Source organism: Equus quagga, chromosome 4 (genome assembly GCF_021613505.1).
Source record: "Equus quagga isolate Etosha38 chromosome 4, UCLA_HA_Equagga_1.0, whole genome shotgun sequence".
In the NCBI taxonomy this organism is placed as follows: domain Eukaryota; kingdom Metazoa; phylum Chordata; class Mammalia; order Perissodactyla; family Equidae; genus Equus; species Equus quagga.
The window spans coordinates 41,526,907-41,543,760 of record NC_060270.1 but is presented as its reverse complement, the minus strand read 5'-3'; the positions used below and the strand labels follow the sequence as shown (position 1 = coordinate 41,543,760).

The 16,854-nt window shown below is 36.4% G+C and overlaps 1 protein-coding gene across 2 annotated transcripts in view; it reads right to left on the bottom strand.

Moving 5' to 3' along the window:
• GNB4 (G protein subunit beta 4) overlaps nt 1–16,854 on the bottom strand; it is a 67,270-nt gene that overhangs the window by 15,564 nt on the left and 34,852 nt on the right. For both annotated transcript variants that reach the window (XM_046658852.1, XM_046658853.1), the window contains 6 exons: nt 10,072–10,110; nt 9,250–9,356; nt 6,695–6,758; nt 5,362–5,524; nt 4,248–4,314; nt 3,938–4,139 (listed from right to left, as the gene is read on the bottom strand). In XM_046658852.1, the coding sequence (XP_046514808.1) occupies nt 3,938–4,139; nt 4,248–4,314; nt 5,362–5,524; nt 6,695–6,758; nt 9,250–9,356; nt 10,072–10,110 (642 nt within the window). The remainder of the gene's footprint in view (nt 1–3,937; nt 4,140–4,247; nt 4,315–5,361; nt 5,525–6,694; nt 6,759–9,249; nt 9,357–10,071; nt 10,111–16,854) is intronic.

Here is a 16,854-nt window from a genome sequence, read left to right as displayed (position 1 = left end):
ATTTTTTTTATTTAAATATCTGTAAAATATAATCAACTATTGAAAGCAAAAATAATATCAATGTATTGTGGGGTTTAAAACGTATAAAAGTAAAATGCATGAGGCCAGCCCTGTGGCCTGGTGGTTAAGTTCAGTGCACTCCACTTCAGTGGCCTGGGTTTGTGGGTTCAGATCCCAGGTGAGGACCTACACCACTTGTCAGCCATGCTGTGGTGGTGACCCACATATAAAATAGAGGAAGACTGGCATAGATGTTAGCTCAGGGCTAATCTTTCTCAAGCAAAAAAAGAGGAAGATTGGCAATAGATGTCAGCTTGGGGCTAATCTTCCTCAGCAAAAAAAAAAAAAAGAGTAAAATGTATGACAAAAGTGGCACAAAGGCTGAGAGGGGAGAAATAGAAGTAAACAGCTTAAAGGTTCTTATCTATATGTAAAGTGGTGTAATATCACTTGAAAGTAGACTGCCACAAACTAAGGATGTATATTACAAACTCTACAGCAACCACTAAAAGTTATTGCTAATAAGCAAGAAATGAAATAAAAGGGATTCATAATTTAAAAAAAAATTAACTCAAAAGAAGGCAGAAAACAGGAAAAGAGAGCAAAGAATAGATGGGAAAAATAAAAAAGAGCAAGATGGTGGATGTAAATCTAATCTTGTCAACACAATAATCACATAAAATGCAATTGGTGTAAACAGTAAAAGGCAGAAATCAGACTGAAAGAAAGCAAGGCCCCACTGCCACCTATAAGAAAGTCACTTTGAAGATAAAGACACAAACGGGAAAAGAAAAGCAAGGAACAGGATTTGCCCATGCTAACACAAATCGAAAGAAAGCTGGGGTAGTTCTATTAATATCAGAAAGAGATTTCAGAGCAAATAATATTACCAGGGATAAAAAAAAATAAATTTCATAATGATAAAGGAACCAAGTCATCGAGAGGTCATAACAATTCTAAAGGTTTATGCTTTGAAATACATGAAGCAAAAACTAATAGACTGCAAGAAAAAATGAACAAATACACAATTAGAGACACCAACACCCCTCTCTCAATAATGAATAGAAAGAACAGACAAAAATCAGTAAGGATACAGAAGACCCGAATAACACAATCAACGAAATCGTCCTAACTGAATGTATAACAACTCTCCACCCAACCACAGCAGAATACAGACTCTTCTCAAATGCATATGGAACACTGACCAAGACAGACCGTATTCTGGACCATAAAACAAGTCTCAAGAAATTTAGAAGGATTCAAATCATATAAATCCTACAAAGTATAATCTTTGACCATAATGAAATTAACTTAAAATTTAAGAAAAATAAAGATATCTAGAAAATCTCCAAATATTTGGAAACTATAACATACTTCTAAATAGCTCATGGGTTAAAGAGACCAAAAGGAAAATTACAAAGAATTTTGAACTAAATGAAAATGAAAACACAACACACAAAAATTTGTGGAAGGTAGCTAAAAGCAGTGCTTAGGAGGAAATTTATAATTTTTAGTTCCAATATTAGAAAAGAAAAAAGTTTCAAATCAATGGTGTCAGCTTCTACGTTAAGAAACTAGAAATAGGAAAGGAAATGAAACTCAAGCAGCAGAGAATAATAAAGATCAGAGTGAAAATCAATGGAACAGAAAACAGAAAAAATAGAGAAAATCATTGGAACCAAAAGATGGTTCTTTGAGAAGATAAATAAAAGTGATTAACCTCTAGCCAAATCTATTAGTTTGCTAGGGCTCCCGTGATAAAGGACCACAAATTGAGTGACTCAAACAACAAAAACGTATTGTTTCACAGTTCTGGAGGCTAGAAGTCTGCGATCGTGGTGTCTGCAGGCTGGGAGGGAAGGGTCTGTGAGGCCCCTCTCCTTGGCTTGTAGATGAAGATTGTTTCCCTGTGTCTCTTCACATTGTTTTCTCTCTATGCTTGTCTGTCTCTAAATTTCCCCTTTTTCGAAGGACTCCAATCACATTGGATTAAGGGCCCCCAATCCAGTATGATTCAATGAACCACATCTGCAACAGCCCTGTTTTCAAATGAGGTCACATTCTGACGTACTGGGGTTAGGATTTCAGTTTGGAGGCATACCATTCAACCCACAACACTAGACTAATCAGGAAAAAACTAAGAGCCAAATTACCAACATTATGAATGAGATATCCTACAGAAACCAAAAGAGTAAGAAAGGAATATTATGAACAACTTTAAGCCAACAAATTTGACAAAACAGATGATATAGATCAATTCCTTGAAAGACACAACTTACCCAGAGCTCACGCAAGAAGAAATGGATAATCTAAATAGGTCTGTATTTAATAAGACATTAAGTTTGTAGTTAAATCTCTTCTCACAAAGAAAACTCCTTGTTCAGAGAGCTTTCACAGGCAAATTCAACCCAACATTTATGGAAGAAACAATATCAATTCTACACAAACTGTTCCAGAAAACTAAGGAGGAGAGAACGCTTCCCAATTCCTCCTATGAGGCCAGCACAATCTGATAACAAAATAAAAAAAAAAAAAATTTCAAAAAATGAAAAAGAGAACAGTAATTTTTAGGAACATGGATGTAAGCCTTCTTAACAAAATTTCAGCAAATCAAACCCACTAATATATAAAAAGGATTACGCATCATAACCAAGTGAGCTTTGTCCCAGAAATGCAGAGCTGGGTTAAGATTTGAAAATCAATCAATGTAAATTCACCATTGATCAGACAGAAAAAGAAAAACCATATGATCGTCTCAACAGTTCAAGAGAAAGCATTTGATAAACGTTGACATTCACTCCTGATAAAATCTTAGCAAATTAGGACTAGAAGAGGATATCGTCAACCTGACGAAGCTGGTAGGATGAGAGATGGAGAGGACTGGGTTTGCCTGCTCTAAAATTCTAATATTCTAACCAGCTTGGCCAAATAGGGTATGGGGGGTGACAAATGTCCTCTACAAAATCACATAAAAATGGCTTTCAATATGTGCATGATAAATAAAAACCAATTTTCTCCCACAAAACATCTTCCTGCAAAATTAGAGTGTTTTATGCACATAGTGTTTAGCAATTACAGAACTTTTGGAAATGTTAGACATATCCATACAGCCAGGCATCTGCTCTACATAGGACAATTCCCTAAGTCAAGCAGTATCCCATCTCCTCTTAACATCCCTCCCCTCAATTCTGACCACTTGATAGTCATCATTTTGATTGTCATTCAAAATGCCTTTTTAGCTTTACCCTAATTTATAAACACATATGACTGGTTCATCCTCCTGTACACTGAGTACTTATTATCTGGCTTAATCCATTTGTGGTTACCTGTTTGGGGTTTTTTAAAAACATGAAATAGCTTATAAATAATTTATATCATTTCCTGAGCATCCAATATGCAGTTTCCTTTAGTCTCCACACCATTCTTTGCTGTAGGTAGTATTACCCCTATTTTAAAACCGAGGAAGCTGAGGCTCACAGAAGTTAAGGAGCCGCCTGGTCTCAGCCGGTTCTCAGCAGAACTAAGATTCGATACCAGGTTTGGCTGAATTCAAAAGCTACACTCTCTACATTCAACAGTTGCCTTTGTCTTCCTGACTGTTTTCTCTTTGGGTTGTTCCCTGTGACCCCAGAGACATGGGACCTTGTTCTCCTCTGAACCACTGTTGTGGACACGCATGACCTGTCTGTCTGCTCAAGGTGATCCATCCCTCTAAAGTTGGAAATAAAACTTATAGTTCACCTGCAAATAAAGACCTTGGCCAACGGATTAAAACTTTTCCATTTTTTTAAATCAACCCTTATTATATGGGGATTCAACATTATAAGAGCACATTATTTATAAGAATCCTTGAAGGCAATTTGTTGTTAAAATCATGCTGTGGCGTTCAAAACTTTACACGCACAATAAGTTTTCCTTAGAAATGCTATTCACTTACACTGACAGCATTAATATCCGACACGTGTCCAGTGAAAGACTGTCTACACATTCCATCTCGAATATCCCATAACTTGGAAGAGGCGTCACAAGCACCAGAAACAAAAGTCCTCATGTCGGGACTCAGGGAAAGACTCATCACATCTCCAGAATGCCCAGTGAACATGGTGGTCTGCTGGGCAGTTTCGATGTCCCATAAAGCACTATAATCAAAAATACATAAAAATCATTAATGACTAGTATCTCTTCTTACGTTAGTTCCTACACCCACCCTCATCCCCAAAATTAGTGTTCTTCTGGGGTAAACTTACCAAGTTGTATCTCCTGAACTTGTAACAATTTGGCTGTCATCTAAAAAACGGCAGCAGGACAAGTAGCCTACAGCACAGAGAGTGACAAATTTTAGGTTCTCATTGACTGAATAACTCAATTATCACATGAAACATATATTTCATATATATATATATACACACTATAAATATATATAATACATATTTTTAAAATATAATACCTGGACAAGTGTGTTAGTAAACTCTATAGTTCTACTTTTAATTACTTCAAACTCTATGCTGTCTACAGCTAAATTTTATGAATAATAAACTCTCCCTTAGGTATCTACTAGGTCAATGATACCGTGTTGGGCACTCAAAGTTACAAAGGAGTAAGACGCAGTCTCTTCCATCTACTACAATTACCTGAGAGAGACACTCCTTTATGCACGTATCTATAATCTAGGGCAGAAGGGGGTAAGTACCTTGGAGAAATACTTTAAAAGTACTGTGAGAAATCAGAAGAACAAATTCAGTGAAGGCTTCATGAAAAAGGTGGCATCTGACTATGGTTGGAAATATGGAAATGGAAGGAAAATGCCATTATAGAGATTTTTGTAAAAGGCACGGTCAAATAGTACTGCCAAGGATTCCAAGAGGCAGAGAGGCAGAAACCTGAAAATAAATTCCTAATTAACACCGCTAACCAAATATTATCCTAGTGACCCACGGTGCACACACTGGCAGAGAGCAGTGCACTATCACACAGGGAAAATACTTCATAAAGGCATCTTAATACATACTTTCAATTACATAGTATAGCAGATGCCAAAATCCCATAATCGTTACATGGTTACAGAGTATATAGAAAATTCTATTTGCTTTCTTTTTGTATTTTTCATTACCATTTGAATTTTTTGCAATAAATTTGTCATCTTTGCAAAAATAATATTTTCTAAACAAAAACAGAATTATAGTCATTATTTATATAATTATAAAAAGTTAATGTTTCCCTGATTCATAGTCATTTCTACTCTCACTTGGTTAACACTCATCCATTTGCCAGCTGAGCACAATTCATCACTCGTTCTCCTTGATCAGCTCATTCTTCAGAAGTCAGGTTTGGTGGGAAAGGATAGTATTTAGTGAGGCTCACCTGTGTGACCTGGTAACTCTCGGCTCACTCTCACATTTCCCTCTCTGGTTTTTAAGTTATATATGGAGCAGATGTTGTCCAGCCCTCCGCAAGCAACGTAATTGCCAGAGGGAGCATAGGCGCAGGTCATCACCCAGGAGGATCGCAAAGGAATAGCATGCATCTGCAAACAAATACAATGCACAAAACTATTACTAAGGAAAGGTTACAAAAACAGTCACTAAGTTTTCAAATCTATTTACAATGAAGCAAATATTACTAAAAAGCAAATGCATCTAAGAAAACAAGCCAAATAAAATAAAGAATGTAATGGTTTGAGAAAGTGAACAATGAAAAAAAAATACTAATGCACACTAAAATGTCTATTATTTTTTCTGTATTATTATCAAATCATTTGGATTTAAAGTGCTCTCTTCAGAAATTATTCTTTTAAGAGAAGCAAGGACACAGGACGTTTCAATGCTGATATAGCCATTCGAAATATTAAGTGGAAAATGTTAAAGATAAAGAATTTAGGGGCTGGCCTGGTGGCACAGCAGTTAAGTTCACGTGCTCTGCTTTGGCAGCCCGGGGTTCGCTGGTTCAGATCCCAGGGGCAGACCTATGGACTACTTGTCAAGCCATGCTGTGGCAGGTATCCCACATATAAAATAGAGGAAGATGGGAGTGGATGTTAGCTCAGGGCCAATCTTCCTCAGCAAAAAGAGGAGGATTGGTGGTATATGTTAGCTCAGGGCTAATCTTCCTCAAAAAAAAAAGAATTTAGTAAAATTCTGTTTTTGTAGTAGCACTCAAAAGAGGAATTTCCTCCAACATAACACTGAACAATACAAGTACTAGAGTCAATTAAATCAGTTTCTCCATGGAGAGAGAGCACCTCCTTCTACTAACAGGGCACATACTCTGAGTTCAAATTCAAACAATGGTAACAGTTTGCACTGATCTACTCACACCACTGTCAGGTGCCTTGTTACCCCACAGTGATCATCTGCAGGTCAGGTGGCAAAACTTAAGGTGTATGTGAATAGCGAGGCTAAAAGGTCCCTGGAGAGAATCAACACACTGCGTGATGACTACTGTGCTCTCACTTAATCTAAAATGCTACTTCTAAAATGCAAATTTGTTTTTGTTTTAGGAAAATATAGTGGAAAGACACACGCTTAATGCCAATTAATACAGACCAACTGTGATATTACAAATCTGTCTCAGCTAGCTTTAAAATCTCAACCAGGCTTAAGTTATTGCTCACTTCATAAACTAACAGAGCTGAGGGAAAGAATTGGACAGCAAACCAAACAAAAGGTTATTGAAGAGAATGATTAAGAAATTCTACCTTATTTGTTGTATAGCTATCCCAAATAATTAATTTTCCATCTTGGGAAGCACTGACTAGTAGCCTGGAGGAACAAACACAAAAGTAATTTGACACTTGGAGAAAAAAAGTAGTACAAATTAGTTATGCATTCATTAACGTACAACAGTTCAGAAAGAAAAAGAAAATCTAATTAAAAACTTGATACCAGAAAATACTCTCCCAACTTTAAAAAAATTTATTCTGCATGCCAAAAATTTTCAACATAACATACAATTTAACAAAATTTCAGCATTTCACTAAAAATGTCTCTGGTTATGATTCAACTTTTTCATGGTGACAACATTCTAGTTCTTATTCAAGATTCTGGCAGATATTGGCTGACTGGTTTAGTATTCACTGACTTAAATTTAATGACAATAGAGTACATATAAGCCTAACAACTATATTTTATTCAACCTAAAAATATCAATTGAGAGCTGTGAATGCAAGGCAGTGTTACGTGTACAATGCAGGATGTACTGCCTGCCCTTGAGGCCTTGGCCATCTGGTCGAGTTACTTACACATATTTTTAATAAATCAAGTAAGCGAAACTGTCAGAGGAGTGGTATAAAATAAATGCCATAGGAAAGTAAGAGGGACAGACAAGTAACAGTTGAGTTAATCCAGCAGTCTTGTAAAAGAGAACACATCTTGAAAAACGGAATTTTTGAGAGCTAAAGATAGAGAAGTCTGTATTCTACGAGGATAAGTATGTTCAATGACAAAATGTGGAAAAAACAGTGGGTGTTTCAGGCATTGTGAATTCTCCAGTCGTAGAGAGTTTGTGAGAAATGGGAAAAACAGTTGAGAAAAGTACACTGGGCTTAAAACGCAGAAAGCTTTGTTTACCAGGCTAAATATGAACTCTGGACTAAGTAGTTATCAGTCACAGAATCTTTTGTTTTGGAATTTTATTTTTCACTATGGTATAAAATTCAAAAGATACAAAAGGATATACAGCAAAAAAACCCACCTTCCTGCCCCATCACCCAGCCACCCAGCAGGCTCCCCTATGGGTGAGTAACATTATCAGGTCCTTATGTAGCAAGGGCTGTTTTTATGAAAGTGAAGATCTAACAGTAGGGTATAGGATGGAACCTAAAGTAAATTCTTTAAAAATTACTTGGTATCATCAGCACTGAGTTGAGAAGAACGTTCAGTAAGGAGCTGATAATCAGAACGGGTAGGAAGACGGCGTGAGAAAGGTCCTTTGCTGCCACTTTTGTTCTTCTAGGAAGATTAACAGTCTTGAGAAAATTTTAAGGAAAGTAAGAACCACTAACATTGTTTCTAGTGATTGTAGTTTGAATTAAAAGTTTGCTGTATCAATGGGCAGATTATTTCTTATCTTAAGATAAAAATTCTTTTCCTTTAAGAAAAAGAATAAAACATTTGCCTTAGCTCGACGTCAGTTGTCAATTATATAATTTTATTTATCCCCTCCTAACAGGCACGTGTTCTGTATTACAGTACTCAATTGTCCCATTTACATTGAGATGTGCCAGGCATTACCAAAAAGTAGGAACATTTTTAGTTTCTCCTGGAAGCAGAGAATAAATGTGCAACTTCTATTAAAAAATAATTTCGGGGCGGCCCCATAGCCACGTGGTTAAGTTCGCACGCTCCGCTTTGGCAGCCCAGGGTTCGGATCCTGGGTGTGGATATCGCACTACTCACTAGGCCACGCTAAGGCAGAGTCCCACATGCCACAACTTGATGGACCCACAACTAAAATATACAACTACGTACTGGGGGGATTTGGGGAGAAAAAAAGCAGGAAAAAAAAGAAATAATTTCTTAGTTGGGATTGTTCCTAATAAGATTAACCAAATCAAAGGAACAAGTCAATCACTATGACAGCAGGCTGACCCGCTATTGCCAGATACTCTGGGAGAAGCACCAGACGGTACCGTACCCTATGAACAAAGTAAATCGTGATGACCAACCATGCAACTGCAAGCCACATGGCAGCCGTGTGTGTGTGTGTGTGTGTGTCTGTGTGTGTGTGTGTGTGTGTGTGTGTGTGTGTGTGTGTGTACTCATGCCTACACACACTTAATAATGTTGGGTTAGGGGAATAAAAGATGTATTCAATGAAAATGTCTTTGTTTTATGTAATTCCATCCTTTGTGAATTTAGATCACAATTATAGCACCATCCAGTATCTTGTACACAGCAATATTTAACAAATACTTGCTTATTAACTGAAATTTCAAGGTTAATATCCAATTAAACTGTTTTTGGCAATTAAAAAAAAGCATAATACCCCACTGCAAAGAAAAAAAATTCTAAACAGTTTTCCTGGATCACTTTGATAAAGGGTATTTTTGAGAAGTAAATTTATTTCCCATATTAAAGGTTTTTAAACTTTTAAAGGGGCAATGGATATTTTTAGTGAAAGCAAAGTGTTCAAATTGAATGCATTTTCTGCAAACACTTCATAAATACAGTTTGTTTTTACAAAGAGAAAACACAAATGATGATTCTTAATGAAAATAATTCTGCTGATAGTTTGAAAATGGCAGGTACAAACCTTGAATCATATCCCCAGTGCATAGCATAGATTTTGGCTAGGTGACCCCTCAGCGTACGTCTCGTTCGCATTTGTATTCGACCCACGGAATCCATATTTGATGTGATCTTTAGAAAGCGACAGAAATGTTACTCTTTACCTCGTGCATAGCTCAGAAAATAATGTAAGTTAGCAACAATAGGCACAAAAGCAGGTGTGAAACAAATTTATAATGACTGAAAGTAATATAAATAATTCCACAGAGTTATTATAGGATCAATATATTGTTCAAGAAAAAGTATGATTAATTTTAAATGATCCTATTTGGATCCCTTCCAGTGAGAATATCTTCTGTAGACCAGGAACTAAAAAGAACAGACATACCCCTCAACTTTAGTAAAAACCTAGCCACAAATTAAAATCTAATAGTAGATGATGAAAGGGTAAAACATTTGTAATTTTAACTGTGTTATAATAAGAAAGCCAGTTTTATATTTGTACAGCACACATTTCCTTAATAGAAGTGACTAATATTAAACTAATGAAACCTTCATAAGAGTTTACATCAGAAAAATAAAAGCTTAATCAGGACATATCACAAAGAATCAGAAGCTACCCAAAAAGAAACATATACTATATGAATCTACATATTTTTACAGTGTTTATTTTTCCAGACTTCTATTTTAACAAGTATGCTTTAAAAAGCAGTTGTAGAGCATCAAATTACAAAGTGTTTTTAAATAGAGGCCTTTTTTCAATTGAATACTAATAAAAAGAATCTGAATCAGTTTCAAGCTGTTTCACATGAATTACTAAAATGAATTAAAGAAAAAAGAAATTTACCTGAATAAGCGTTGCATCATTACATGCTTTCCTGGCATCCTGAAGTAAAGAAAGATGATTATAATACAATTAGACATGGAAACCTCTAGATATGATCAAATACAATATTTGTATTGAAAATGTAGATTTGCAAATATACTTTTCACTGTACCACATACTCATTTATTTTGTGTGTGTGAAGATTGGCCCTAAGCTAACATCTGTTGCCAATCTTCCTCCTTTTGCTTGAGGAAGATTGTCTCTGAGCTAACATCTGTGCCAATCTTCCTTTATTTTATGTGGGATGCCACCACAGTGTGGTTTGAGCAGTAGCAGGTCCCCACCCAGGATTCAAACCTGTGAACCTCACGCCGCTGAAGCAGAGTGTGCGAACTTAACCACAATGCGACTAGGCCAGCCCCCAACAAACTCTTTTATTTTAAAAAATTTGTGAGATAAAATTCACATAACATAAAATTAACCATTTTAATCATTTTAATGTGCATAATTCAGTGATTAGCATATTCACAATGTTGTGCAATCATCACCACTATCTAATTCTAGAACATTTGCAACACCCCCCAAAAAGAAACCCCATACCTTCCAAATGCCTCTTCTTCTGTTCCCTGGCAATCACTAATTTACTTTCTATTTCTATGAATTTGCCTATTCTGGACATTTCATATAAACAGGATCATAAAATATATGACCTTTGTGTCTGGCTTCTTTCACTTAGCATAATGTTTTCGAGGTTCATCCATGTTGTGGCATGTACCAGTATTTCATCTTTTTTTATGGCCAATATTTCATTGAACGGATATACCCCATTTTGTTTACTCATTCATCAACTGATGGACATTTATTTCCACATTTTGGCCTTTATGAATCATGATGCTGTGAATATTCACGTACAAGTTTTTGTGTACACGTTTTCAATTCTCTGGGGTATATACCTAGGAGTGGAATTGGTAGGTGATGTAGTAACTCTATGTTTAACTTTTTAAAAAGCTGTCAAATTGTTTTTCACAGAAGCCGCACCATTTTACATTCCCACCAGCAATGTATGAGCTTTCTAATTTCTCCACATCCTCACCAACACTGCTATTTTCATTTTTTTGTTTTTAATTATTATAGCCATCTTAGTGGGTGAAAAGAGGTATCTCACAGTGGTTTTGATCTGCATTGCCCTAGTGATTAGTGATGCTGAACTTTTCATGTACTTTTTGGCCATTTGTATATCTTCTTCGGAGAAATGTTTATTCAAATCCTTCTCCAATTTTTAAATTGGATTCTTTTTCTCATTGTTGAGTTGTACAAGTTTTTTAAATTATATTTTGGATACTATACCCTTAACAGATGCATGATTTGCAAATATTTTCTCTCATTCTGCAGATTACCTTTCCATTTTCTTTATGGCATCATTTGACACGTAAGTTTTTAATTTTGATGAAATCCAATTCTTTTTTTCTTTTGTTGCTTCTGTTTTAGTGTCATATTTAACTGCTGCCTAATCCAAGGTCACAAAGATTAACAACTATGTTTACTTCTACGAATTTTATACTTGAAGCTGCCCCATTTTGAGTTAATTTTTGTATATGGTGTGAGGTAGGAGTCCAAACTTATTCTTCTGCATGTGGATATCCAGTTGTTCCAGCACCATTTGTTGAACAGACTGTTCTTTTTCTATTGAGTGGTCTTGCTACCCTTGTTGAAAATCAGGTGACCACAGATATACAGCTTTATTTATGAACTCTCAATTCTATTCCATTATACGAATATACCTTTGGTTTATCATTTAAAGTTCTTTTTAAAAAATTGTATCCCCTGAGTAAAAATGAACTAGGTTGATGTAATAAGCCCATAGTATTCAGTTATATTTGTTACTAAGCTTCAGAAGAAAGCAAGAGTTCTGAGTTCCCTTCTGTTTGTTCTGGCATCCAGAAGTTGAGGGGAAAAGAAGAACATTTTCAGTATACTTCAGTCATCTCAGAAACATTTAAAAAACGCATAACACTCCTTCAAATGCTTTGCAAATACACTGTATACAGATGCTATTATAAATAAAATATTTTTGATCCAATATGAGAAAAAGATATGCTATCTCAGGAAAATAAAGTTTTATCTAACAGGTAACAATTTATACTGAGTGGCATCCATATTTTTATATTGACAGCAAATTCCCCTCATGAAAGCAGGCGTTTATGCCTAAGCATTATAGAGTAACCTTTCAAAGAGACCTCAAATTTTTATACAAACTGACTATCAAAAGGAAGCTAGTGAAACAGAAATCAATATAACAAAATAATTAAAGGTAAGCAGAGAACATATTTAATAAGCAACAAAATGTTTAAAACCAAGTTAACAAGGGGCTGGCCCCGTGGCCGAGTGGTTAAGTTCCCGCGCTCCGCTGCAGGCGGCCCAGTGTTTCGTTGGTTCGAATCCTGGGCGCGGACATGGCACTGCTCATCAGACCACGCTGAGGCAGCGTCCCACATGCCACAACTGGAAGAACTCACAACGAAGAATACACAACTATGTACCGGGGGGGCTTTGGGGAGAAAAAGGAAAAAATAAAATCTTTAAAAAAAAAAAAAAACCAAGTTAACAAATTTAGAGGACTCATACATATGGGAAAATCAGAATAGCAAAGAATTCTTCCTACTAGACTTAAAATAGCTTTTTGTCCCCTCAAAGGTTAGGGTGGTCTCCTCTTCAGCTTTGTTTTCTCCCTACTGCACTTAGCATACTCCTGTGCAAAGAGGAGGCACACAATATTTGTCGGACAAATGTCACAAATGGACAACCTGTTCCGGTCAGCCAGGGAGAAATCCGTGCCTCTGCCTGCAGCAAAGACTGGATGGAATACAGGATCTTTTTGGCTGCCCTTTCAACCTATTTATAAACAGAATATTTTTGTGTAAGGGTGTTCATAAGTAGTTGCACAAACATATGATTTGATCCTCTCATTCTTAGTCAAATTGTGGGTTTAGAAACCTCATTTGGCAAGGAATAATTTAGCCCAGTTTCCTACAATGAAAAGAATCTCCAGAAATGACAGTGATGGCCTGAGCTGTGTTCCAAAAATGGTGGCGTTGAAGACTAAATTCTAAAAAAAGATTCTCCGATTTTAAGCTTTATGAAAATGAAATACCATTGTTTAGGTCATCTTTCTTGATTCAGTCATTTGATAAAACATCTGATGAACACTATGTGTCGGGCACTATTCTAGGCATCATGGATATAGCAGTGGACCAGCAAAAAATTCCTGCCCTCATAGGGCTTACTTTAATATTAATAATATAATTTTTAAATACAAGTGGAAATTAATGAACTATTGTGCAAATCAGTAGTAAAAATTAAAACATGTTGGAATATAAGAATTCCACAAATATCTTAGCAGCAGTTACTGACAAATTTACAACATGCAATGATTCTATTCACATTGAGAACTTCTTACTCTTATGAATACTGTTATCTATTATAAAACTGAAGATAAATGAATTAGTCCCAATTAAAGGCTGAATTCCATATTGTCCACCATAAGAAATACAAGATCTGATAGTAACATCTTTGTGAAAAAGAAAAATGACATTTCTCAGTCCAAATCCAACAAGTAACAATTACAAAAAATCTATGTTTTCGCTATTTCTGTTTTTTGAATTCAAAATAAACCATATATTGCACCAAATAGCACCTATTTCTATTATGTCACATGTTTATACCACAGTTAGGTAAATATATCGCTAGATTATGTTTCTGGAAATGAGAGGGAAGGAAAGGAAAGAAGTAGGGAGGGTCTTTAAATATAGCATGACATGATTACACTGAGAAAAAAAAATCCATGGTATTTTACACGCATGTGGTAACTTGAAACCATGGGAGATGATTCAGTGAGCACCTGGGCCCATGACATCGTGCTTGGGATGCTGGTGAGATATGAAGATGATTAAGACATAGAATTTTCCATCCAAGTACAAGAACAGAGGCAAATGTGCACAGGCTGTGGTCACCCTGTAACAAAAGTCCAAAGTCTGTATGAGTAAGGAACTGCCACTTACTGGGTTGGGCTAATTCTTTTACACCTCATTTCAGTTAATCCTCTCCACAAATCTATATAGTAGACACTGGTATTCTCACTTTAGAGCAAAGATATTGAGCATCAAAAAAATTTAAAAACTTGCCCATGGCCACAAAACAATTAAAAGGTGGAGTCCATGCACCTTCCACCATGCCACTCTGCCTTCCAATAAAAGAAAGAGAATAAATCCAAGCAGAGGACTCTGGTGAGGCTTTTCAGAGGACTGGGTCTCAGTGAACAGGAGTCCCAGGAACAAAATTGGAACAGAGGCAGTCTAACTCCAGGCAAGGGAAACAATCTGAAAAAAGGCAATGAAGTAGGAAAGAGCAACGAATATATTATACGAATATACCTTTGGTTTATCATTTAAAGTTCTTTTTAAAAAATTGTATCCCCTGAGTAAAAATGAACTAGGTTGATGTAATAAGCCATTCAGGGAATGGCAACCAGACTCAGACTCACAGGCTGCAGAGCAGGATGTCAGCAAACACAGCTGGGAGGCGGTTGCCACAGTGGTCCTAGAGCACAGGCTCTACCCACAAAATATGCCTAGTCTGACTCCTGGGTCTACCACTTAGTACTTATGTTAGCTTGGCAAGTTATTACTCTCACTGAGGCTCAGGTTCCTGAACTATAAAATAAGTAACACCATCTACTTCACAGGGTTGCAATGAGGATTAAATGAGATGGGCATGTGACCGTGTGCTTGGCCAACCATTCCAGACAAGGACACTGCAAAGAAAGAAAATTACAGGGCAATATCCCTGATGAACATAGATGGAAAAATCCTCAATAAAATGTCAGCAAGCCAAATTCAACAACACATTAAAAGGATCATATATCCTGATCAAGTAGGATTTATTCCACGGAATGCAAGGATGGTTGAACATTTGCAAATCAATCAAGATGACACACCACATTAATAAAATGAAAGACAGAGGCCGGCCCTGTGGCTGAGTGATTAAGTTCACGTGCTCTGCTTTGTTGCCCAGGGTTTTGCTGGTTCAGATCCTGGGCACAAACCTAGCACCACTCATCTAGCCATGCTGAGGCAGCGTCCCACAAAGCAGAACTAGAAGGACCTACAACTAGAATATACAACTACGTACTGGGGGGCTTTGGGGAGAAGAAGAAGAAAAAAACAGATTGGTGACAGATGTTAGCTCAGGGCCAATCTTTTTAAAAAAATGAAGATAAAAATCATATGATCATCTTGACATATGCAGAAAAAGGAGCTGACAAAATTCAACATCCATTTATGATAAAAACTCTCAACAAAGTGGGTATATGAGGAACGTACCTCATCATAATAAAGGCCACACGTTACAAGCCCACAGCTAACATCACACTCAATGGTGAAAAGTTGAAAGCTTTTCCTCCAAGATCAAGAACAAGACAAGGATGCCCACTCTCACCATTTTGATTCAACATAGTATTGGAAGCCCTAGCCAGAGCAATTAGGCAAGAAAAATAAATAAAAGACATCTAGGGGCCGGCCTGGTGGCACAGCGGTTGTTTGCACATTCCGTTTTGGCAGCCTGGGGTTCACTGGTTCGGATCCTGGGTGCAGACATGGCACTGCTTGGCAAGCCAAGCGTCCCACATATAAAGTAGAGGAAGATTGGCATGGATGTTAGCTCAGAGCCAGTCTTCCTCAGCAAAAAGAGGAGGATTGGCAGCAGATGTTAGCTCAGGGCTAATCTTCCTCAAAAAATAAATAAACAAAAGGCATCTAAATTAGAAAGGAAGGAGTAAAACTATCACTATTTGCAGATGACATGATATTATATATATAGAAAACCCTAAAGACTCCACCAAAAAACTGTTAGAACTAATAAATGAATTCAGTAAAGTTCCAGGATACAAAATCAACATATAGAAATCTGTTGTGTTTCTATACACTAAGAAAGAACTATGAGAAAGAGAAATTAAGAAAACAATCCCATTTACAATTCCATCAAAAAGAATAAAACACCTAGGAAAAAATTTAACCAAGTAGGTGAAAGACCTGTATGCTGAAAACTATACAACATTGATGAAAGAAATTGAAGATGACACAAATAAATGGAAAGATATTCCATGTTCATGGTTTGGAAGACTTACTATTGTCTAAATATCCATACTGCTCAAAGCAATCTACAGATTCAATGCAATCGCTATCAAAATCCCAATGGCATTTTTCACAGAAATAGAGAAATCCTAAAATTTCTAAGGAATCACAAAAGACCCTAAATAGTCAAGGCAACCTTGAGAGAAGAAGAAAGCTGGAGGCATCATGCTCTCTGATTTCAAACTATATTACAAAGCTATAGTATTCAAAACAGTATGGCATTGGCATAAAAACAGACACATAGATCAATGGAACAGAACAGAGAGCCAAGAAATAAACCTATGCACATATGGTCAATTAACCTACAACAAAGAAGCCAAGAATACACAATGGGGAAAGGACAGTATCTTCAACTAACAGTGTTGGGAAAACTGGACAGCCACAAGCAAAAGAATGAAACTGGACCACTATCTTAACACCATACACAAAAAATTAACTCAAAATGGATTAGGGACTTGAATATAAGACCTGAAACCATAAAATTCCTGCAAGAAAATATAGGTGGTAAGCTCCTTGATATTGGTCTTGGTGATGGTATTTTGGATTTGACACCAAAAGCAAAGACAAGAAAAGCAAAAATAAATAAGTGGGAACTACATCAAACTAAAAAGCTTCT